The sequence below is a fragment of the Cuculus canorus genome, chromosome 3 (genome assembly GCF_017976375.1).
Source record: "Cuculus canorus isolate bCucCan1 chromosome 3, bCucCan1.pri, whole genome shotgun sequence".
In the NCBI taxonomy this organism is placed as follows: domain Eukaryota; kingdom Metazoa; phylum Chordata; class Aves; order Cuculiformes; family Cuculidae; genus Cuculus; species Cuculus canorus.
The window spans coordinates 115899999-115925894 of NC_071403.1; the positions used below are offsets into that span (position 1 = coordinate 115899999).

General features: G+C 44.4%; 1 protein-coding gene across 2 annotated transcripts; it reads left to right on the forward strand.

The window, feature by feature from the left end:
- The first annotated feature begins 6198 nt into the window (after positions 1-6198).
- LOC104057076 (uncharacterized) lies at positions 6199-24690 on the forward strand. 2 transcript variants are annotated; one of them, XM_054064145.1, is made up of 24 exons: positions 6203-7452; positions 7535-7618; positions 7715-7773; positions 7908-8000; positions 9542-9669; positions 11019-11165; positions 12332-12403; positions 13345-13512; positions 13605-13701; positions 14577-14794; positions 15792-15945; positions 16790-16998; positions 19072-19189; positions 20057-20262; positions 20889-21006; positions 21088-21254; positions 21367-21467; positions 21559-21680; positions 21799-21849; positions 21942-22125; positions 22208-22331; positions 23316-23412; positions 23623-23724; positions 24262-24690. In XM_054064145.1, the coding sequence occupies exons 2-23, from the start codon at positions 7590-7592 to the stop codon at positions 23703-23705; spliced, it is 2745 nt and encodes a 914-aa protein (XP_053920120.1). In that variant the 5' UTR covers positions 6203-7452; positions 7535-7589; the 3' UTR covers positions 23706-23724; positions 24262-24690. The 2 variants fall into 2 exon arrangements, with proteins under 2 accessions (XP_053920121.1, XP_053920120.1); XM_054064146.1 differs by having other exon boundaries at positions 6199-7618; positions 22020-22125.
- Positions 24691-25896: the final 1206 nt, after the last annotated feature.

Genomic DNA, 25896 nt, shown 5'->3' on the forward strand with positions numbered 1-25896 from the left:
TTGGTCTTTGTGAATGATGCAGTGTGCAGGGTGCTGCATTGTTTTTGCCTTCACAACCTGCTATATTTTGAGCACCAATTAATATTAAAACCACAGAAATTTGTGTCCAGTGTCAAGATGGACAAAACTTCAATGATTTCAGACAGGTCCATGGGATGTCACGGGGGTATGCAAGGACCCAAACAGACCAGAGCAGAAGTAAGGTCAGAAATCAGCTGTAGAAAGTAAGACAAAATCCTCACAGTCATCTCATCACAGAAAGGGGTTTTTTCTCCCCAAATAAAGGCTCAGGAATATCATTGCTATCTTTTCACATTAGGATTTGGGGACGGGAGCAGGCATCTTTGCACACAGCTTGTATCAGGCACCCCTCTTTGCATGCGCTCTCATACATCTGTAATGCAAAGAACATCCTGAATCCCAAACAAGGGGAGGATATAGTACCCACGAGAAGGCAACAGTCGCTCTCTAAGCCCTTCTTCCATGTTACTGGTTTGGAGGGTTTTTTGCCACTAGGAAATCTGGGGGTTACTTGAAATCATCAAGGTGGGTTTGATGGAGCTGCGCATTAAGTTGTATGGATATATAGCAGTTTGCTACCACCTGCAAACATATCTGCCTCCTCAGGCAGGGATGCTTAATGCCCCAAACTCCAAAGAGCCCTGAGGAGCACAGTGCAGCAGCCTGGGAGGTGGAAAAAGGTCTGGAAACAGCCCTGCGCAGTGGGGCTGGCTGGAAGATCCTATTTCCTTGCCTTGTAAAGGAAAATTCCTGCGTAAAAATGCCTCAGTAAAATCCTGCAATGTGGATTTTCTAAACCAGAAATTCAGCCGCAGAGGGAACAGGGGTCTCCAAGCCCCAGTGCCTTGCTGGGAGCCCCAGTTTAGACCAGTGCCTGAGGGGTGATCGCTGCCAGAACAGGCACAGCTCCGGTTGTTCATAAGGAGGAAAAGGGAGACACCTAACGGGAACAGGATAAAAAAGCACCCATGGCTCAAGTGCATCAGGGAAAAAGCATGGGTGAAAACCTGTAGTTTAGTCTGCGGTGGCCCAGGGAGGTCTAAAGGCGTTTGGGAAGGAATTGGAGAGCAGTGTGAGCGCAGGGTCTGACGCCAGCAGCCCTATGACCGCCTCGAGCCTTGCAGCCATCCTGGGAGGTGGCCATGAGCAGCTCAGGGGTTCTTTCTGCAGCAAAGCTGGGTCACAGCTGGAGTCCAGCTCTGTGTGTGACCCTCACCCTGCACACAGCTCCCTGGCACTCCTCTGAGGAACAGCATTTGGGAAGGTGGCTTGTGGGCCAGCTGAGCCTACGCTATCGGTGCCCACCCTGCCCAGCTGAGGGGCAGCGCCAGTGCTGTGCCACCGCCACGATGCTCAGGGGTCTCAGCCGCACCGTGGCTGCACAGCCAGGAAAGAATAAACGGGGCAAAGGACCCTATTTTGCTTTTGACACTACACTTTGAAATGCGGTCAGCCGAGGCAGGTATACCCTGACACTAAAAATGTCACAGCTGCAGATGACAGCAGCATCATGCATAAGATTAGTCTGGATAACTGGGGGCAACTGGCATCAAAGTTGTTTCTGACAGCAACCAAACTGTCAATGGAACAAAGAAGACACTATAGGTGTCTTTGCACCTTGCTTTCCCCCTTGCTGTGGTCCACAATGTCCAGGTCCCACTAAGAGTAAGAGGAATTTGACAGCTCCCATGAAACACAGGCGAAGACCAAATTCCCCCGGCACAGCACCAAGTTGTTTCACTAATTTCTGCGCATAGAAAGGTTACACAACAATCTGAGACAGTGAATCCATGGACCACCTTCCCAAACCATTCCCCACTCCCAAGTCACCCTGCAAGTATTCACTGCTAATCCCTCATAACTGTTTCAGAGTGCCACCACTGGTCCCATCTTACAGATGAAAGAAATGCAGTTGTCCCTGTGCATCCGAGGAGATGTGGGGTCTGCAGCTTATCAGGTTGGTGAAAGCAGCATGTACACACCAACAGCGAAAACAAAAGAATAATTAGCTGGTGGGGTCAAACAGTAGATCTCCTCTGCAGCCAAAGAGGCAAGGATGGAGAAATCGCTAGAGAAGAGAGCAGCCATGTGAACGACCAAGTGAAATAGGGAAGAAACCTCACAGATCACTGTTAATGACAGCTGCTCAGCAAGGAACAAAGTGCTTCATACTGGTCATGGGCTGAAGCCCACGGTTGTCCATGCTGGCCGTCATCTTCTTAGACAGATGTACAGCATTAGCTTGCCAGGGATTTCAAGCATTTGTAGTCCTAACCCGTGTTGCGGTAACCCGAGATAGGAAATAAAGAGTGACTTCTTGCCAGCATTCCTGGATGCGCTTCAGGGTGAGAGCTGTCTGCTCCTCTCCGGCCAAGCTGTGCCTATAACTGTGTGACTCTTGGGAAGCACATGAGCATTTTTGTGGTGAAAATGTGACTCAGCAAGTTCTACACTCAGCTGGATCTTGGAGGCAGCGTTGGTGTCTGAGACAGAGGCAAAATACCACCAACTGGCTGAGGATTGCTGCCCTCCGTGGGAGACAGCGCCGGCCCGGACTGCAGCCAGCACCAGCGCGGGTACCGAGCAGGACAGCGGGATGCAGCAATACGGAGCAAAAAGAGAGCAGAGATGCCATGGAAAGAGATGGAGATGAATAAAATGGGGATTAGGGTTAGTCAGGGAGAGGGATATGGGAAAGGAAGGAGGACAGGGTTCCTCCATAGGAGAACAGAAGAGGGGAAGGACACTTTAGGATGGGACATCTTAAGAAAGAACAGGAAAGTTACACTGATATTAGGTCAAATCTGTTGTGGCACTGTCGGCAATAAGCATACCAACACAATATCTAGTTCTTTAACACGGACAAGCTGTCTTTCTTGGTTCTTTCCAGTGAAAGCCTGGGCACCTTTGGCACAGGACACTTGAGGTAGCAGGAAGGGGTGAAGCAGGTCTGGGCTCTCCATGCCTAGAGTCTGGAAAGGGTTTACTTGTGTTTAAATCTTACTGAAATAAATGAGATCTAAGCAAAGGCTTAACTGTTGTACGCAATAGGATGCTTTCTTGAATTAAGCCCTTCATCAAGAAATGTCAGTTTTTCCTTCCCAAGATGTGTACCTGTGAGGACAATTTCATCATATCTGAGGTGCTCCGGTAGGTTATTGACGATGCTATGTAGCCACCTGGGCAGGGAGTGCACTGAACCTTTCAAAACCTCAGTTCGGCCACTGGTGCTCATGACAAATAGTATGCCTTTTTCTCGGAAATAACCTCTAACTACTTCAGCAAGACTGCTGCTGAATGCAGGACTGCTCTTTACAAGAAAGACAACAGACTTCCATCTTGGGCTGCCAACTCCTTCGTATCAGGACTTTACAGACAACTCTGAAGGCAACCATCATGCCTGCATCGCAAACGCTAGAGGAACACGCAGTGGATGCTCCACCTGCATGGAAAAAAGAAAATCACGTGCCTCTGGCAGAAAATAAACCCATGCAGTCAAATACCAGAGCAAGGTGGGAGAAAAGTCAGATGAATTAAATAGACGGATCAGATTTCAGGGTGCCCCGAAGGTCACTCCATGCAGGGTCTGCTGAAGGGAAGGTGGGAGCAGCATCTCTCTTCCAAGTAGAATGCCAAGCTACCAATCTCTTGTTGATTAATCCTGGGGAGCAGGAGGTGGTGGAGAACACTCTGCCAATTATAAATGTGGTGATGGGGCATTGGGGGCATATATATGCATCATTAGTCATCTGCAAGAATTTTGTTTTTGTAACCTCTGCATTTTTATCTGTCACTTCAAGCAATAAATATGCACTCCCGCCAGTGATTTGACATTACACTTGCTTTGGATGGTTGCCTTTCCCAAATATTAATAGTAACTCATTGTGGACACAGCATTGGTATTTAGTTAGATCAGACCAGCTTCTTTTAAAAAACAACTTTTCTTATAAAGAGAACAGATGTTTTTAATTTACACAAAGAACAAAAACAACGTTCTATTGTTCTGTTACAGTGAACACAAACATTACAGGCACATAGAAATTAACACCAACAGCACATTGAAATAAAAAAATTAAAAGCCCATCATTATACAGGTCTGCTTATTTGTGCTTTTTCCACCACTTTAAGGATTTAGTGGCATGCAATGATAGCAAGTGTTGCTTTTTGGAACTGATATGAGTTTGAGTATGGCATATTTAAAAGATAAAAATGGTATAAACACAAGGGCACTTTCTAAACACACATTATACTAATACTACTACTACTAATAATAATAATAATAATTTTATAATAAATGAGGAATGTAAACCCTCAGAGTCCAGGGTATAAGCCAACTACAAGCTCATGAGGATAGTAAGAAATTGCCTCTTTGAGCTGATTATTCTATATTTGTTCCTTACAGGATATGTTTTCCTCTGCACCACCTGCAATAAGGCCGTATGTGTGCACACGAAAATGGTCAGTACATTTTATTCACAGCAGTGAGGTTATCTTGTGGCATGATATGAATTTCAACTAGAACTATCCTTATATGCTTTATACACGTCTGTGCCAAGGTGGTCAAGCCCCTTCCAGAACAGGAGCGCTTCCCTGCAGGTGGAGGTCACTTGAAACTCTGTGTCTGACAGACACAGCCTCTGAGAAAATGTTTTTCCATGATAAAGCTTAGCATCATTCCCTTTTCTCACCTGCTGGACCCACAACCTGGATATCTAACTCTCAGCTTCCTGGAAAGCATAGCTCTTCCTATGGAGAAGCATCCTCTCTAGCACCTTCTTCTTCAAGATTTTCCTAGTGACTCTCTGGAGTTGGCCGTCACATCTTAGATCACCTTCTTGGGCAACTATTTCTGGGTTTTGATATACTGACATACCACTAGTTCTATCTCTATTGCAGATTTACCACTCCTGCAGCTGCAAGTGGACAAGGAGGGCTCAGATTCCTTATCTCGGTTTCTCCCAATAAGCAAAGATTCTGCTTCTGGTACATTAAAATCAGACTTCACCTCCTTTTCTGTCCCATTGTTCATGGTTATTTTTCTGTCCAATAACGAGCTCCATTTTACACTCTCTCACATTCAGCGTCAAACTATGAGGCTTATGGGACCTAATGAAAAAAAACCACCTTCGTTGCATTTTAACCAGTTGGAAAAATCAAATTATAATTGAAAGACTTGAGATAGAAACATGTGAAAGTCTTTTTCTGTAGCATTCAGGTAACCTGGAGATTTCGGTGCCACACAACAGAAAGACAAACACTGTGACTCAAAGGGCTGGAGGGTTTTTTCCACCACTGAAAGCAAGCCACACTGGGAGACATTCTATACGCGTGCTGCTCCAAGTGGCCGGTGTTAAACTTCCAATTACATTATATAATAAAAAACCCAGTCCCAGACCCACGCAGGAAAAAAAAAAATATATAAACCAAAACATTACAGTCATACGGTAACTTTCAGCTTGAAAGAACCCAAGCCATGAATTATCTTATCCACCACAGAATGCCATCACCTCAATGTTGAAATACAGCAGCTGTTTATCACCCTACAAGAACATTAAGATGGGTGTTCTTATGCGGCCAAAACAGCAAGGAAAACTGAGTATACAAATCTAATAATCTGGAATGCACAAGTTTAGCCTCCCTACGTTTATAATGAGTACCAGAGGGACTTTAGGGACCACAGGCAGCCGATGCTTCCAGACGCCCAATGCTAACAATACTTTCTGTAGCACTTAAGCGATCCTTGGAAGCCAAAAGCATTTGACCTGGACTTGCTTTGCTTTGCTTGGTTGACAACGCGGCCAAGAGCTGGCTATCACACACTGACCGCAATCGCTATGCCACGTCCGAAGTCATTTCTGCCACATTTAGAACCACGATTTATGTCAGAAACGGAATAATCGTGATGATCTGAGTTGTCCAAAGATCCTGAAATTCATCTCCCCACTGCTTGTGCAAAGAAGACAGCTAATTGCAGTCAGGTACCTGTCCTGATGGTTGGCTGTTCATTAATAAATTGCAATCACGCTCTCTCAAACATGGCTTTCTTAGACTTTGACTCTCAGTATCACAGAGATGCTACATGGCTCTTGGAAGTGCCTTATCAAAATTGGAACTATTTGCTATCCAAATATACTGAAGTTTTCGCTCAGAATTCAAAATCTCATTGTTACACCACACTCATCACTGTGGTATCTGAGTCCCGCCATTTCCAGCCGAATTCCAGCCCCAGCTGGATTCAATGAAGAATCACTCTGAGCCCAGGGATATAGGGTTCATGCAGGCCAGGCTCATACACTAAGTTCTGCTTGGGCTCATAAGTAGTTTGTTGCAGAAGTTGGACTTTGGCTCCCACTGAATGAGAAAAGGTCTTATGGTCAAAGGAGATTAATTAGGAGATTAATTAGGAGATTAATTAGGAGATTGCTAAAGCCCCAGGGCTCTGCTCCAGAGACTCACATGAGTGTACCACCAGCTCCCTGCTGTATAAACTGTGTCTGTCTGGCAGGGTGGTTGTGTTGGTCCTGCTGATATTGCAGAAGTCCTCTGAGAGAAGGGGACAAGGGAGAAAATTAGACTGATTGCATGATTCCTGTGAGTGGAGATGCCCACTGGCTTTCATTTATCCAAAAGCTCATCTCTACAGCACAGTTCTGCTCATGCATGTGAACCAATGCAGGGTAAGAATGGCTGGGACCGTAATAGGGACCAAAAGGAGATCGTGCCCTGCTCTTCAATGGTTAAAATGTTAATCTGAATACTTCTCACCCCACTGTAGCACATCCACGCCACACAAGCTGTACTTTCAGCTCACCAAATCTCTCAGCCTTTCTGCTTCCCATGGCGCGGGTCCCACCAGGTGCAATGACTTTCTCTTCCCAGGCAATATGTTTGGCCATGTATGTGGTCCGACTGACTCAGTGATATCAGAGCACTTCCAAAAACAAGATGTTTTCACCAAACCACTCTCTGATAATCAAACAAACCAAAGGGCGATCTAACTAGATTCACAAAAGAAAAACGTGTAGCTGCCAAAGAACTGCTGTTATCTCTGGCATGGCTGGGTCACTGGGACATTTCACAGAAACAAAAATGTATTTCCTGTGTAGACCCAATTAAAATACCTCCAGGGAAATGTTTCATGTGCTCTTAAGACCTGAAGCCAAAGCTACCCAAACGGCTTGTAAGGAATGAGATTACTTCCCAGGGGTTGATGGAAAGCACCGAGCACCCTCTGCTGCACTGATTAAAATTAGGCTCAGCAGCAGCATGTGGCCTTGTGAATACCTGGCAGAAGGGTGTTCTGCCCTCCTAGCGAGACAGAGGCTGCCTCTCACTGCCAAGAGCTCAGATAACGTTGGAGGACACTGCAGGATTCAGCCCAGCTGTCCCTCCATGACTGAAGCCACCAGCCTTTCCTGATTCAGACACAAGGTTTGGAGAAGAGAGCACAATCTGTGTTGTAAAGGTCAGCTATACCTTTCCTCCTGGGTCTGACCAAGTTCCCTGTCCACAGCTTTACTTCAAAGGGAGGAGGACTTTGCTGCCCATGCACAGGTCTCTGGGGGCAGATGGAGGTTTTGTGTTGTTTGCTATGCAGGTAATGAGACTTCGGTTTCTTCCTTGTTCATTTTCCATCTTGACCTTTGTTTTTCTTCTGTTCAACCCATCATTTTTTCCTGTACTTGTACTCCAGGATCTGGCTGCTTTTCTTGCTGTTCTGGCTGGGACAAGGGAGGCAGACGGTTCCCCCAGGTTGGTGAAATGTGATAAATGGATAGTGGGGAGAAGCAAAGATGAGAAACCAGTTATTTTGCTTGTAACAAGATGTGACTTTTCTCTGCCCTCCAGTCTCAGTGGCTCATCTGCTCTATATGTGCTCCCACCAGGTTTTATAGAGAGCAGTTGCCGCTCCAGGATTTTTTGGATGAAACTGAATAAACTCTTGCTCCAGGGAAAATTCTTCCAGCTGGAAATCAATGGTGAGTCACAAGTGGCTGCGCTGAGCACCATGAAGGCTGGGAAACCACCTAAGTGATCACAGTGTCTGTGATCTGGATGCTACTGCCATCTATGCAATAATTAGTTACTGACCTGGTCAGTACCTGGTCTCATACCTCAATTTGGCCACCGCCCCTACAGATGAGTAAAGCTTGTATCTACAGCTATGGTCCCCTTTGCCTCTTAAAGCTAACAAGCTGTGGAAAGGAGAAAGGATGGTCTGAGGAGGACAGACTGACATTTTATTTTCATTCTTTTCTCTGCTGAGCCCTTATACGTGTGTAGCAACGTAAACAAAGGTGTCATTGCAGCTTGGATATGTCATGGACAGCACAAATGACAATGGCAGTGTAGGCTGGCTAATACCCAGAAAACACTCTCAATGAGTGCTTAAATATCCTATTTCAGATTGAGCAAAGGGTTTCCATTTTGCTGAGGAAAACAAAAATCTACTTACCTAAAATGAAAACCAGAAATTGTTCACATCAGCTTGAGAAAACTACGTGATTTCACCCCAAACTAGATTTCTTTCTGTTGAGATCAGTCTGCTTTTCTCTGGCTTTCGGGTTTTTTTCAATGATTTGGAGACAGAACTGAAAAGGTCAAGTACAGCAAGGGTGTGGGGCGAAGTGATAGCACTTATGAGAGCAACTGATACCTCTTGAGAAAACACACCAGCCTTCAGGCACAAAAAGGTTATTTGTTTCTTCCAGTTCCATCAGCTGGTCTCATAAAAGCTATTCTTTCTTCTTCCAAAATTCTTCTCACTTATCTCCTTAGTCTATCCTGGCTGCAAGAATACATCTACTGAAACAGCATTTATTAGTGTTCGGCATATAAAGATGATCAACAAATCTAGAAATTACAATGGCAGCTAGTTAAGCCTTATCTGTTTGTATAGATTCTTGTGTCTAACCCAAGACTAAAATATTTCCTTAATCAAAGAGCCCATCAATAGCAGAATATCATGTTATTAACTCTACCAGCATCAAGAGCTGAGTGCAGCCAGCTCCCATCATGTCCGTTACTTGGCTTCCCCACAGCTTTAACAGCATGCAGCATCTTGTCAAAGATGAGCAGCAAACATGACCAATTTGTAGAAACGCTCCTCCAAAACGGATCCATGACTACATCCCTTTACCAGAGTAAGCAGGAGCTTATCACAGCTTGAGGATTTTTAGAAATGAATGCGCTTACTAGTCCATAACCCTCTTCTAGAGAGAAAAATTAGTGAGGGAAAAGAGTATGTTATGTCTCAGAGAAACTCTCCATAGTAGTCCTTCAAGGTGGCTGTGGCACAAGCTTCTGGACATAAAGAAACGGGCAGTTGAGTGAGTATAACGTGTGAGCTCGAGTCATGCCAGACTGTCTCATGCACTCTAGCACTTACCAGAACAGCTTCACCAGCTCCTTAATAATACACATCTCTAGAGATCACCCAGCGTGAGGGGGACCAAGGAACACATTGCCTTATTACTTGCCCTGAGCTTTCCAACCCACACGTCATTCTCTTTTTCTATAGATCCTTACGCTGGCCCCATTCTGCTGGATGAGAAACTAGCATCTCGTTGTGGCTATGTCCTGTCAGAAGATGTGTGGGGCAATCCCATCTTCCGTGCATCAGTGCTTGGCTGTCACGTGGCCAACGAGGTAAGACTCGGAGAAGGGCTGAAAACAACTTCAGACAGTACAACCTCTCCAAAAAGACGGGATATTATATGCATTCCAATGACTTGTTTGAGATCTTAAGGAATAGGGAACTGAAGGAGTTAGCCTTGATGTTGCATAGTAATGCACAGGCAATGGCTCTCCTGTATGAGGTTTGTTCAGTGTGACTGACATGGGATTTCCTCTCTCCATGAAATGACATTTAGCCTAATGCTGCTGACTAGCTGCCAGTTCTCAAGCATATCCTTGTAGCTGCTGATTTGCCAGAGAGTTTCTTGAAAGCCTTTCTGGAAAGAAGTAGGCATCTGCTTGAAAAAGCAACATTTGCAGTGTGATTCTGGCAGATCTTTTCCTGGCTTAATTTGTGTGGTAATGTGCCTGTTAACACATGCCTAAGAACATAGATCACACACATCTATTAGACTCAGATTTGTCTCACGTAACTTTAGCCACCTAAAAGATAATGTCTAGTCTAAACCAGTTTTTTAAGCTTCCACAATAGTCAATGGAGAGAAACAGGCATCCCTGGAAGGTGATTCACCCCTTCCTAAAACATGTGTAGCCTGGATTTCTAATTTCTGAACATTAGTTGAGATGCAATGTATCTAGAAACAGAATAAATCAGAGTAGAAACTTCATTGCTTGTCCATGTTTAGTCTGGCTGGTCTTGGAAGCCCCACAGAAAAAATAAGGTAAAACTTTATAGGCAGAGGTTATGCTAACAAGAACAGGGGGTGCACAGTGTGCTGTGCAACAACCAGCATTTCCAGACTGGAAATTTCTCTGGAAAGGTTTTGCCTTTTTTCTATTGAAAAATATACATCCATGTCAGATAGAAGCACAGTCCATGGCTTCGTGTTTGGCTGTTGGAGAGCTGAGAGAGTCGGAGGACCTCTTACTGAAGCTAGTCAGGAGAGACACTAAGCAGCATTTGTAAGACAGATCTGACCTACCTATATTAAACTAAAAGTCTTAGTACTTTCTCTCCATGAGGAGGCACACAGCAGTCATGAATGGGAGGGATGTGGCCTATATGGTGAGGAAAGTCAGATCTTCCCCTGACTAAATGGTCCTTAATACTGTGGAAAGAATAGTGCTGAGATTCGCTCTGATACAAAGGCTCTAAGCGATAAGACTCTCTGGCTCAGAAAGCCCCTGATTACAAGACACTCAAAACAGGGTAGTACGTTGGGAGAACTGTCACTACAGCTCTCAACCTGTTCTCATCCTTGCAAACCCCTCTTGGAAACAGGACACTAGGCTGGACAGTCCCATGCAGCCTTCCTAGGACCTTCTACACCATTTGCTGAACTGCCTGTTTTCCTTCCTAGGCAGATGAGCTGTTTTCATTGACTGTAAACATAAAGGTCTCCTCATTTTCAAGCATGAGGGCAGCAGTGACCTACGTCTACCCTATGTACTGCTCTTACTCTTCTTGGGCCTCAAGAGAAATTGTGTGTGAAGAAAACTACATGGAGGTAAAACCCTGCCCACTGAAGGCAAAGCTACATCCAAGCTCTCTGCCAGGCACAACAACCCTCCCAAATTCCTGTCAGAAGTTGGTTTCACATTATGTACCAGGCATAATAGTGACCTGCTGATATTCAGAAGAGAGCGTAAGGCTGGGTGCTTATTAGGAACACATTTACATGTCATAGGTACTTTTCTTGAAGTGAAATTCAGCTAACTGTATAGATGATGCAAGTCAAGCCACCACAAGCAAATCAGCAGCCAGGCTGGCCAACCTGTTTAGTTCATGAGAGCTTTATTTTCACACTGTAAAGTGCTGCAGCATCTGTTAGAATGTCATCATTATACTTGAAACAATAAAGCCTGGATTTCACACAGCTGCATGCCTTCTGTGTCACACAACTCGCCGACAATGTTAGTGAGACAAAACCTGCCTCCCACTGGGTGGCATGATTTGTCTGTCTGCCTGCTACCAGCATCTACACACTAACGTAGAAATAACACACCGAACTAAATAAACTTCATTGTCTTTTGTGTGCACCTATTAGAGACAGGACAAAAAAAAAGCATATTTTTCCTACTAGGATTTCAGGCTGCGTAGTCACATCTGGCTGCTGCAATACACTTAAACCACAGTGTAACTGTCTGAGGCAAGCCTTGACTCTCAAATCAGTGTCCAGAACTTGCCTCACTCTGCGACACATGCTGTTAAGCATTACACTACAGCACCTACCTTACAGATTTGGGATCCTGAATTTTCAGGTGTTCAGCTCACATGGGAAAAGGGACCCGGTCCTGTTAAAGCCAATAGCCTGCTTCCCCGTACCTCCAGTGGAAAGACCCAGATGCCCTTGAAAGCCTCCAGCGTAGGATCTAGTTTACAGCTTATCAGACATGAAACAGGACTTTTGATTTACCTAGTTATACACAAACTATTCCCTCCACCGTAGATGCATCATCATAAACGTCAGGGCTTTAACCTTCCTTTTAAGGCCACAAAAATTACCACTATCAAGAATCTCTTTGGAAACACTTTAATCACCTCTGGTGAATGCAAATTGCTAAATCCCAACAAACACTGGAGAAGAAATCCAAAATTCCTCTCTCTGCTTTCCATGACTGTCATAATGCTGAAAATTTGTTTGTTCCCAAAGAACGCTCTCTGTGTCCCCAGGTGTCAGTGAGGACGGATGTCCCTGCAGTTTCAAATGACTACACCGTGGCGTGGATGTCAGCACTGCCAGAGGTATAAAGGGGAGCCTTTCCTAACTTTTGCTAACCTGCCTCTTTTTGCTAATCTCATGAGTCATTCTTGGGGCATTGCTCCATCTCTGTCAAAAAAAAGGGGAGATGGCAAAGATGCCATCAGATCCTGGAAAGCCCCTCAAGTTTTCTTAGAGCTGTAGACTGAAAAAAAAAAAGATATTTAGGTGAGAGAACAGAGACATATGCTTGTTAAATTAGTGGAAAGTGAGTTCAAGACAAACAAAAGTAGGTGGTTCTTCACACAATGGGTAGTGAATCTGTCAAACGCCTTGCCAAAAGATGCCGTGTCTGCTAGAAGTTTGCTTGATCTCAAAGAGAGTCTGGAAAAATTGACCAAGGAGAAATCCAATAAGACATACAAAGCACAAAGAAGTTACAGATAGCTCAGGAGTCCCTGAGCCGAAAATTATTTGAGGCTGGAAAGTATTAGGGAGAAATATATACACTTGTCCTATTTTCATCATGTCTTTCTTGTTTCTCATGCACCTTTTTCCTTTTGAGACTGTATTCTAGACCAGCACAGACATTCCTCTCTTCTTATCTTTGACACAATAAGGCTATGTATCATAAAAGGCAGTCTGTCGTTTGGCCTCAAGACTGCTCCAGCAATCAACAGACATGAAAGCAATCATTTTATTGACAGCACGGGCATTTTGTCCAAGGGAATTCGTTCAAGCCCACCAGCCTAGGTTTCTTCCAGGGCTGCTAAAAAACTATTTCTAAAGATGCCTTAAAGAGCTATAGAATCCCCTACCTGCATACATATATATAAGGGGTGTTTCTTGGCTAGAATGGACTAATATTGTCCAGTGCCACTCCAGTTAATCCAGCTTCTAATAGGAAAATAGATGCTGCAATGCTATAGTTTTTTAGGAGACTTTGGTAGAATTAGATCTCACGCAGCTCATCTCTCTCTTGCAGATTCAAAATGTTGCATACCAGCAATGGCAACTGATGTTTGTTTCCCCATCAGGGAGAAAGAGAATAATGGTAAGCGATGCAGCAAAACTGGGCTACAGCTTCAATAATACACTGTCCCGAGTGTACCTCCGTGCGCCCTATCACAGCAACGAGTCTGACATCAGTGTGGTGAGTTGTTGCTCTCAATCAGACAAAAAACTGTGCTGTTTCCACTGCCTTTCTAGGACATCACTTCTCTTTTTCGGTCTGCATCCCAACAGGTCAGTGGAGTAACTATGAACATGGTGACCTCCACTTCCATGTACAGGCAGCGGTGGCTCCTTTTGCTGATTGACACGACTGTCTCCTGTCCCGTTGGTAAGGATTTCTTCTTTGTTCACCAAAAATAACCACCAGTGGAGCAAGTAGAAAACACAGTCTCTCCATTTCCGTATGACCTACTCTGTAAGAAAGGAGGTTTACAAGCTGCCCTAAGAGCAATATGAGCTAAGAGTCCATGGCTTTAGTCCCAGATAAACATGTTCCCTGCTGAGATGCTATATTACTTGTATTCCCAGTGCAGTGTCATGCCTTGTCTCTGGTTTCTCAAACACCCACGTTGGATGCGGGGAACTGGAGCCATGTGAAACTGCTGCAGAAGGGCCAGGGAGCCTCTCCTGGACTAACCCCACGGCTTGGCTCTCCTCTGTCGTATAACTCTAGACAGGGGATGCAGCTTTGCATCGCTGGGGCTCACATAGTCCTTTTCTCTAGAGAGACAGAATTAGTCTGTCTTTTTGCAGAACAGTGGTGGCTGCACCTTCTGCCTCTCACAGTACAGTATTAATTTGAACGATTGATGGGGAAGCAGGATGGTTTAAGCTGTCTTGATCTTGAAGCCAATACTTCAAGGAGAAGGCCCAAAGAGGTGGTTGTGGCCCATTCTTTTTGCAAGTAAGGCAAAGATCCTGGGAACAGAAAGGCAACAGAGCAGGTAACTGGGAGCATGACTTGGTTCTTCTGAATAAATTAATTATTCAACTGAAACTGGTGATTCAAGTCTACTTTGAACACCAGGGTTTCTGTCACACAATAGCCACCAGTTGACTAATATCCTTCAAGGTGTTTCATTAGTGAAAGCTGTAAATCTACTCTTGTGAAAAAGATTCAGGGAAAGAAAGCTGTTGCGTAGTGAAGACTGACTGGAAATTCCAATTGCTTGGCCTTCTGGGACTGTCTATCTAACTCAACAGATGGCCTCAGTTTCACTGATACCACTCTAACATGGACTGTGCCGAGTGTTATCCCCACATTAGTGGTTCAAGAATCCACCTTTCTGTCTAAAAACATTTTAATGGGAGTCGATGGCCAAGTCACAATAAACCTGGAGGAGAAGAACTACTTACTGGAGCACAACAAGACACACATCAGAATAACTATCCCTATTGGAGCAGAAGGAGGCAAGCTAAAGGTTAGTGTGAACCTTGGGAGATGTTTCTAAATCATGTTCACTCCAAATCATTCTAAATAGTGACTGCTGCTTAAAATTCCTAGATTCTTAGATACAAGATATATTTGAAGACCTAGGTGCTCCTTCTCTGTATTTAGAAAGGACCTACTCAGAAACTAAGTATCTTTCACTATCAAACTTGAGAGAAGCAAGAGACCGTCTTTTCTTAATAATCTATAAAGTATGGTAATAAAATAAGAATGAGGGGATTCCTATGCACTGGAGCTCAATTTTCTATGTTGTTTCTATTCTGAATCTGATCCTGGCAAACTTCTAACCTGGATCAATGAGCAGTTTCGTAGACAATTTCTGTGCAGGCACATGAGTTACCTTGCAACAGCCTCCCAGCACATAGTTTGGGCGCAGCCACTTACTTTGAACATAGTATAATCTATAATTTGAAAGCATAGAGGCAATGTCCAAAGAAGCTGGCGATATTTTTCACGAGGCTCTTTACCAGTCACATTTGTGAAGATGATATTGGTGTGACTATGATTTATCCTCTTCAGAATTTTGCTGTTTGATGTATCAGTGGATAATTAGATCACTACGCGTATGTAACACCAAACAGACTTAGTCTAGAAAACTGCTGAAAGCACTGACAAACTTTCAGAGTGAATTGGGACAGAACGAGAAATGTGACTGGTAGTCCAAGGACTGCAAAAAAAAAAATCTAAATATGGTTACTTACTAGACTTAATGAGAGCACGTGCCCAACCCTGATACCTCCTTGAGAACCTCAGAAGTATGTGAGCCAAATATGGACCAGACAAATGGGCCAAGCAAACAAACAAGCTTCTCTAGCAAAATACATCCCAAACTATACTTGAATAACACTTTTTTTCTATTTCTAGTGTAAGAATTCTATTCATATGCACTCATTCTTCTATGGAGAATGAGTGCATATGGAGAATTAAGCTATGGAGAATTAAGCCTTAATTACAAATTTATCTCCTAGAGCTCCATATCTGGTGGTGTGTATGGAGTAATTTACAGTATTGACTTGTTCTTGGAGCACACATGGATAGATGCAGACTGGCAAACCACAAAGTATACTCTCATGAAACCTGTTACCACACCTTTCATGCCACAAATACCAACTGTTACCAAGAGTAAGTAATTTCTCTCAATTACTTTTACCAATCTTTTTCTTTTGCTGCGTCGCGCATTGTTCCTTTTGACCTCTATCACATGCCTACATTCACCAGAACGTTCTCAGCTCCCACTTCCAATTTGCTGGCCAAAGTCAAGATGCAAGGTATTATTAAAAAAACTCAAACCTTAATGGATGTACCATTTATCACCTGTCATTCTCAGATGAAATGAAAACTACCACTTGCTGATAAGAACACGAACATTTCTTTCACACCATCAACCAGATTTTTCCAGTGAGCAATGGGATCCAAAAATAAAGAGATGCGTTATGCCATTACCACACTAGGGATACCTCTCTTAGGACCGCATTATTGATGGCATTTTTTCCCCACAAATGCCTGCATTTGTTATCTTGGGATCATATTGAAATCACTGTTCCAGCCAGTGGTGCAGTAATATTTTTTTAATTATATTTTCCAATGCATTAAGACACTAAACATCTTTAGGCTGTCTGAATAATTGGTACCGAAAGAAAAACGAGCCTTTTGGCATATATTGACGATAACTTTACCATATTTTATGTAGATGAACTAGATTCTAGATTGCTTTATAGGAAAGACACTGCACAAATAGTGCACCTCTAGAAAGTTACTGAACCCGTATGTATTTGTTGTTAATCTCCTGCAGCTTGAAGCAATTCTCATGTACTCAGAGTATTTGAGATCTGACTAGAAGTCATTAATCAGAGCCATTAAAGAGATGGCTGTTGGCTAAGTTTCCTGGAACTTGAATGGGAGGCCACCCCAGCTGTCTTCATTACTTGATCCACATCAGCAGTGATTCGATTTTCTCTCCCTACAGATACTCTGCCAGAGGAAAGGCTATTTAATGTTGCATTTGGACACTTTCTTCCTGACGTCTCTCTGGTGGCAATTGCAATAGGAAATGTGCCATTTACCCTGAGAGAAGCACAGCTTCATGGGTTTAGGATTTATGAAACTCCCTTTTCGAATAGAACAAAAGGGTTTACCCTGGAAGTCTCTTTTGATGATCCGCATGTTCTAAAGGAGGTAAGATATAGCAGGTCACGTCAGCAGCTGAGTGGAGAAGGCAGGACAGTCAGAACAGAGTCCAGCTTTTACTAACCAACAATTCTTCCTTCAATATAAAGGTGTCAATGAGTCTGAGCTCATCTGAAGTAAGATTAGAGGCTTGTGTGTCCTTGCTGTGCTTAAGTCTCTGGGACACATGTAGGATCAAACGTGATTATATAGTATGAAATATTACTTCCTTCATTTTGTGTCAGTAAGGCTAAGATCCGAGAGCATGCCCAGCAGGGAGAGGTTTGTCAAAACTCTCTTAAACGCTGTCTCTTGAAACAAGAGTGCCTTGGAAAAATAAATCAATTATTGCAATCATAGAATCACCAGGTTGGAAGGGACCCACTGGGTCATCGAGTCCAACCATTCCTAACACTCCCTAAACCATGTCCCTCAGCACCTCATCCACCCGTCCCTTAAACACCTCCAGGGAAGTTGATTCAACCCCCTCCTTGGGCAGCCTCTGCCAGTGCCCAATGACTCTTTCTGTGAAAAACTTCTTCCTGATGTCCAGCCTGAACCTCCCCTGGCAGAGCTTGAGGCCATTCCCCCTTGTCCTGTCCCCTGTCACTTGGGAGAAGAGCCCAGCTCCCTCCTCTCCACACCCTCCTTTCAGGTAGTTGTAGAGAGCAATAAGGTCTCCCCTCAGCCTCCTCTTCTCCAGGCTAAACAACCCCAGCTCTCTCAGCCGCTCCTCTTAAGACTTGTTCTCCAGCCCCCTCACCAGCTTCGTTGCTCTTCTCTGGACACACTCCAGAGCCTCAACATCCTTCTTGTGGTGAGGGGCCCAGAACTGAACACAGTACTCAAGGTGCGGTCTCACCAGTGCCGAGTACAGAGGGAGAATCACCTCCCTGGATCTGCTGGTCACACCGTTTCTGATACAAGCCAAGATGCCATTGGCCTTCTTGGCCCCCTGGGCACACTGCTGGCTCACGTTCAGTCGGCTGTCAACCATTACCCCCAGGTCCTTCTCCTCTGTGCAGCTCTCCAGCCACTCTTCCCTCAGTCTGTAGCACTGCACAGGGTTGTTGTGCCCCAAGTGCAGGACCGGACATTTGGCCTTGTTGAACCTCATGCCATGGGTCTCAGGACAGCGGTCCCACCTGTTCAGATCCCTTTGCAGAGCCTCCCTATCCCTACCCTCCAGCAGATCCACAAATCTGATCGTGCAAACACCATTTATCAGCATCTGGTAATTCCTCAGCCTACCATCTATGCAGAGCCATGTGATCGCTGGCACAGGTTAGGCACTGTACAAGCACATACAGACAGACTGAGGGTATTCTAAACGTAATTTTGTTAAGCCCCAGCCCATTTCTAACCTAAACATTCAAACTCCCAAAGGGAATGTTACCTTTCATTTTAGTGGAAGGATGCATAACTCTTCAGTCCCCTACCACTGTTTCGACCCAATCACGCAAAGCTGTGATGCTATTTTCTCTTACAAGGAACAATATTGTGAATGCACAGGACCAAAACTCATACAGATAGTTTTCAGGCTGCAGTCAAACCACAGTTCAATTGCATTAAAGATTAAAGCAAGCCCAAGCCAAAATATATGAGAAGTATTTCTTCCAGGTTGAACAGCAGGTTTTACTTTGGGGCACTTTTAGCAAAGTAAGTGAGGATATTGAGACAGAGCTCTCATAGCATCTCCTTACATCTTCTATCTTACCAATTACTCAGTCTCCTGGGTTCAGCCCATACTTTGAGTAAATAAGAATAGGGATTAGGACCCAGATCACCCTCTACAAGCTCTTTCACCAGTGGGCTATAGAGGAACCACCACTGCGTTCACTTCTGCCTCCATCTTCTAACAGGCACTACAGTCTCCACACTTACTTTTGGCCAAAAGAGCTGTTGAATCCAATCCAGATTTCTGAATTGTTTTAGGCCAACTGAAGCAATGTTTTTGGACACTGAGCTTCTTGCAGAGGAGAGGAGGGTTCTGGAATAATTATTTAGTGCTGCTCAGGATATGCGATCCTGTCTGTGCTGGAAGCCATTGCTACTGGAGCCTTACACCTCTCTCTTTTTCAGTATGTGAATAGAAATGAAACAAAATATACCCTTCTCGTTAACTACACTCTAAGTGTGGGTCCGGAGATGACACTCTATTATCATTCTGCAGAGGTGGAGTGTGTGATTGCTGATATTGGTAAGCTTTGCCACGATAATAACCATTTTACATCAACAGCAGGGATCAGATTTTCTTTGAATTTGGTGAGAACGGCTTTAGACCGAGGATGAGAGCTTTTGGGAAAACCCCACCCTTCAATAGCTCATTCTCGGTAACATAGCCAATTCGCTGCTTTTCTGATGGCAGCTTTTCTGCATACTGGCAAGACAGTCTGCCCTCAAGACACTGAGAGCAATAAAAACTAGTGTGTAAAAGAAGTTGGCTTGCAAACTCAGTGAACAAGATGCCTCATAACTTGAGCATACATGTACTGGCAAAACTTTCAGACATTTCTACGAGTTTCAATTTGTCCTCAAATGCAATTCTACCTCTGTGTCCAGGGCAGAACTGAACCAACTCAAATATATTGCTGTGAACTCCAAAGAGTTCTGTAAGCAGACAATCGTGCACTAAGAGCACCACTTAGCAGGTTATTGAAGCGGTCAGGAGGTCTGACTAGTATTTTCTCAAACTTCTTAGATTTTGGATGCCACAACGGACACAGTCTCCTCACTGTCCCATTTCGTCTTTTAAATAGCTCTGAGTTCAACCCAAAGAAGGCTGACCCAAAAGACATAACTCAGCGTGCTTCGCTGAATGAGGGAGCAGCCCTGGGAGGAAGCTGGCAGGCCACCGCTAAAGCATGAGGATTCCCGATCCCACTGGCTGTGGGCTGTTACACCCACACCACAGCCAAAGCCCTGCAGGCAATGCCAGTATGAACGTAACAGTGCTGCTGCAGTGCCAGTGCAAAACTCACCCGCGATAGAAATCCCTGCCTGGACCAAACATCATCGCTTAGAGCCTCTTTCATTGCTAAATCTTCATCCCATCTCCATCCCACAGACATACCAGAAGCAGCTGGTTCCTGTGATGAAGAAAACCTGTATCTAACCATTCCTACGTTTGGCTTACATCGGTATTGGGATCTCTATCTTGGTAACAAGCTCCTAAACCGGCACGTCGTGCTTACCAATGGGTATCTTGCAGCTACCAATTCTACACACCTGATCTTGCAAATACCTCTGTTTGCTGTGGGAATTACCTATGAGGTACGTGAACCGTACAGCACACGTGTGCCTTCTTTAAAGCACACAGGATGCTTTGCTCATACAGCCGCAGTCCTCCAACCACAGTTTGCAGTGCTGCAGTATTAAACGTACTGGAAAACCTCCAAAGGGAAGGACTCTAAGCCAGTGCAAGTAAGACAAGAGGTATCGGACAGGGACTCTTCTGGTAATGCCATGTATTATGTAATCTGCAGCGCGAAGTTGTCTCTAAAAGACATGCACCAAGCCTTCAAAAACAAACTCCTCAGTATTTTTAGTAAGGTGAGGCAAAATGTCCAATCTGCGCTGAGCCAGAAATAATATTTCAATGTAGCTTTTATGAAAGAAGCTCTTTTAAAGGAACATTTTGTAGAAATGTTGAGACATGGCAGGGGAAAATTGATGCTGTAATGAACATGTGAACTATTCTACAATAACCAGCCAAAACTTTATCTCTGTGACAGTGACCAATTAATTTATACCAGAAAACTTCTGCTCCTGTGTTGCATTAGGCTCAAGTCTTCACACTGACTTAACTCTTCTGACTTGTTAGTGTTCATGTGGCACAAGCTAAAGAGCAGAACTTTGTACATATGGATCACATGCCTCTTCCATCACCTCCTTCACAGGAAGTGTCCTTTCAGAAAATTAAAGCAAGATTTGATGTTGCCCTAAGGAAAGTGAGAACTATGGAGACCTTACAGATGTTCTCTGTTAGCTGCAATTTTAATTCTTCAGCATTTATAAGTAAGTTATACAAGTGATAAATCAATATAAAGATCTGTGATTCTTTCCTTGAGTTTATAACCAACTCTCTGATTTTCACAGTATGCCATCCAGATGGTACCGTAATGGTATCTGCCCAAATGAAGACAGTACCTGCCATTGATATGAGTAAAACCAAACTAAGGGATAGCTCTTGCAAGCCGAGAGAGTATAACGAAGGACATGCCTTCTTCAAGTTCCATGTCACTACTTGTGGCACTTCAGTAAGGGTAAGCCGGTGGCCAAAGCAGATCCATCTGCTGGAAGTCTGTCTCTCCTGTATTTTCTCTTTTCCCAGCTCCTGAGAGAATTAAATTTCTAATGAGCTTCCCATATGCACAGTTTGAAGGTGATCACATTATTTATGAAAATGAAATCTCTTATGAGAAAGACACACTTCCAAGACAGAGCATTCCGACAATCACAAGAGATCCAGACTACAGGTAGGAGCTATAGCCCACTGACACTGCTCACTTTGGTACAGCTGCTGGAAAGTAAAAGTGAATACAAAATTGCCCCTTTCTCCTATTTCAGACTAACAGTCTTGTGTTACTATCGAGCAAAAGAGACCCTAGTGCTAGGTGCCTCGACTAGTGATCCATCCATATCACCTTCCTTTGGCTCTGGCACGATGGTACCAAGATCAAATATTGCAGGTAAGCGATTCTCTTCCTCCACTTCTAAGCTTCTGTGACTCTTTCAGTTGTACTTTCCCTTGTCAAGACATGCCCTGTTCCCTACTAAAGAACCTCACTAACGTTTCCTTTTCGGCAGTACACAGAAGGATAAGACAAGCCCTGAATGTAGTTTCAAGACTGTCCAAAGGTAAGTCTCCTCCTAAGAAAATCAGAAAAATTCCAAAGATGTTTTCATTTAAATCAAATTAAACAACAAAAATCCCTCAACATTTTCTTGAGATGAATCTTTCATGGAATTCTACGAGCCAAACATGGCCATACTCAAGCGACCTATGGAGCCTGTGTTTCTTGAGGTAGAGTTGAAAGACAGAAGCCCCAATGCCGAGTTATATCTGGAAAACTGCTGGGTGACCGGGTCTCTAGACTTCAACAGCACTCCAAGATGGAACATCACTGTGGATGGGCAAGTAGTTATTGCAAGACCGTTGCATTCATTGGAGAAGCCCTGATTTCTTCTAGATCTGTTGATCTGTTCTCTCAAACAGGTGCGAGATTAATGACAGTGAGTACGTTGCAGAGTTCTTTCCAGTAGCTGTAAGCCCCAGGGTGAGACATCCTTCTCACTTCAAAAGGCTAGCAGTAAGGACCCTGACACATCGACTCAAACAGGTAAGATTAAGTCAAAGACTCACCTCCAACTAATGGACCCTACCCTGGGAACTTCTTAAGACCACTTAAAAACCAGCCAACTAAAAAAACCTTGCAGACTTAAACCCTAGCCAGGGTTCAGCCCAAGGAGCCCGACTCATGCACAGCTTTAATTTAGTTCTCTTAGTTAATCTTAAATCTGCTGTGTGACACCGTTTTGAGATTGGACTGGCTGGAGTAAGGAAGGGTTTGATATACAAACATGATTTTTATATAGTGTTTCTGACTTTTTATAGGGTCAGATTCACACCACCTCAGCTCAAAATGGCTAGAACAGAAAAGTGAATGGCCAGAAGAGAAATGTGAAGTTCTGTTCTGTTGCCTCCCACCTGCCCCAGCAGGTTACCCTCTCCTCAGATCCCAGCCCAGCGGGCAGGGAAGCAGAGGCCTGTGGGTTTGTCCTTACACTCCTGACATTTTGCCCTTCCCTAAGAAGTCTAAAAAGAGCAAAGAGAACCCAGGACAGCCAGCTGAGAGTGCTGTGCTCTACTGCACCCAGACTCTAGCACAGGTTCTGATATAAGCCCTGCCTCAGCAGCTTAAGTAACCACATAATTTTTTGACTTGGCCTTTCATAAGCAATTCAACTCATGAACTTGCTAGAAATGAACATGATGCAATTCTGGCACGTGCTGCTTCCTAAGTGTGCAGCTGCATCTAGCACCAGATTATGTTTCTGTCTAGCTTTCATACATGGCCTTACTGCAGCTTCTGAGGTTTTAAATTCTCCTGTCTCCGTCTCTCAGTTACTAAACTGCCCAACAGCTTCTTCGACACCAAATTTGAAATTCAGGGTAGGTTCAGCTAGAAGGTGACGCATACAAGAGTCCAGATAAGCCTGTCTAATCAGCTGTAGCTTCTGCAGAAAGTGGGCAAAAAAGACAAAATAGTGCTCTGCAAGGAGGGATTTTATGTGGACCAAATGGTGCGTATTCTTCTTTTCAGATGTATGTGCACTGCCTGGTGGCAGCCTGCTCTCCTGCCAAGATACCACCCAGCAGACCCTGCAGAGGACAGTGCAGCTCAAGCAGGGAGAGAAAGGGTAGGTGTTTGGGACAAAAAGAGCCATTGCAAAGCGCTCCTGACCTGATGTCTTCAAGGGATTTAGAACCTCTGGCTTTGGCTTCTGAAATACATTGAACATGGACAGATTAACACTACCTTTAGCTGATACTTTAATACATTAGCATTTGATGAGCAGTATGTACATATTCTTGAGAAACTACACAAACACACTCCGTATCATTCTCAGCCTTTACAGGTCATGGTTCAGACAAACTCCAGGGCTACGTACTCACAGGACCAGTCCAGATTGTTGATCCAGACCTGAGATGACACACATAAAGTGGATTTGGTAAGAACATCAGGTCCTGTGTACTCAGCTAGACAGGTCACCATGCTTTGTGGTACAAGCAACGCATAACCCATCCTTCAACAGCTTAGAACAGTAAGCTGTGGGGCGAGAAGAAGGGAACAGACTGAGTTTGAAGTCTCCTGATCTAAGCTTGAGCCTGTAAGAGAGGGAAGAAGGAGAGCCACCTGCCAAGTCAAACACAGGTGGCTCTGGAGAAGATGCCAGCAGTAGAGCAGGGCACGTTGGAGTCGGGCTGTAGCGAGCAGTTTTGGAACCATATGTTATTTTAGCAGGTTTTCAACTGGACTGCCCCCAGCAGTCATCATCATTCAGCTGAGAGAAAATCAACCCAAAATTTTAATAAACAAGCGCTAAGGCACACATCACCGCTATATTCCACATTCTTTTGAAGGGTCCAAATCCTCCAATCTGTTAGGGTTTACCTTACAGCTTCATCCACCTTTGGGGAATCAGAGCTATTTAGCTGTGTGCTCCAGCCTCACTCCTCACTTCACCGTGCGTGTGTGTCTCCAACAGCACCAGAAGGCTCTACTGTGCCGGCTGCTTTCTAAATGGTGCAACGCGACACGGGAGCTTCCTCTCTCAGGGACCACCAGAACTATCTTGCTAGAAGTGAAAAGACAAGACTGTGGGACTCCGTACAGCACTACAGCCCTGGGAAGTGCTAGGGTCTGCTAAATGGATTAGTAAATGTTGTAACCTGTTGCCTCTCTGAAGTGCCTACAAAAGGAAACTTAACAGAAAATAACCCAAGGCTGCAAAATAACACTTTGTTTTTCTTCCAGCTGTTGAAATATGGACTTACAGATCACTAAAATTATTCCAGCCCTGATTATGGCTCCTTCTTGTAATATTTCATAAAGTGACTGCCAATCCTCCCATGTGAATGTTAAGTGCAAATCTGAAAAGTCAAATAAAAATACATAAAAAGTAACACAAGTGAAGGATATCTCCTTGTTAATATGCAATATCAACCATCTGGTATACCAGCACTGGCTTCAAAGAGCCAAGCAATCTTCTACTTTGGGCCTCTTCTACATGCAACACAATGGAATATTTCCCCCCCCCCCCATTAATGCAGATTTTTATCTACAACATTGCATTGAATCATGGAATCATAGAACAGTTTAGGTTGGAAAGGACCTTGAAGATCATCTCAATCCAACCCTTCCTGCCATGGGCAGGGATATCTCCCACTGGATGAGGCTGCTCAAAGCCCCGTCCAACCTGGCCTCAAACATTTCCAGGGATGGGGCAGCCACAGCTTCTCTGGGCAACCTGTGCCAGCGTCTCACCACCTGCAAGGTGAAGAATTTCTTCCTTACATCTAATCTAATTCCACCCTCTTTCAGTTTAAAGCCATTACCCCTTTTCCTAGTCCTACACGTCCTAGTAAAAAGTCCCTCTCAAGGTTTCTTGCAGGACTTCTTCAGGTACTGGAAGGCCGCTATGAGGTGCCCTCAGAGCCTTCTCTTCTCCAGGCTGAACAACCACAACTCTCTCAGTTTAGCTTCTTAGGAGAGGTGCTCCAGCCCTCTGATCATCTTCAAGAACATGCTCTGGACCTCGATCCATCAGGTCCACGCCCTTCTTAAGTTGTGTACCCCACAGCTAAACACAGCACTCCAGGTACACACGTGGGTGCAGGAGAGGGAAGGAATCGCCTTCTTTGATCCCTTGACTTGCTGGTTGCACTTCTTTTGATGCAACCCAGGATACAGTTAGCTTTCCGGGCTCCGAGTACACATTGCTGGGTCGAGTTGATGAGTATCTTATCCACCAAGTCACCTGCTTTTTTTGTTTTCAGTGCCCACAGAAAACATTTTTTAAATAGAATAAAAATGAGAAGGTTTTTTTGCTAGAGATCAAGGACAGACCAGACACATGACCACCTGTAATCACTCTCCGGATATGCCTACACTATAACTGAAGGTGTGCCTGCAGCACGAGTAGGTGTTCGACAGCACTGAAGAGGAAGCAATTACATCAGTGCTGATGCAGGCTAATACACGTGTGCGGTCTCCGGTGGGTTTGCGCAGCTCGAATAGCCTCTGTCTTCACCTGCTGGCTAGGTTACGCGTGCTGATTAGTGCATCGTACGTGTCACGCCTCCCAAACGCTGCAGTCATGCCCGTGAGGATTGTTGAATAA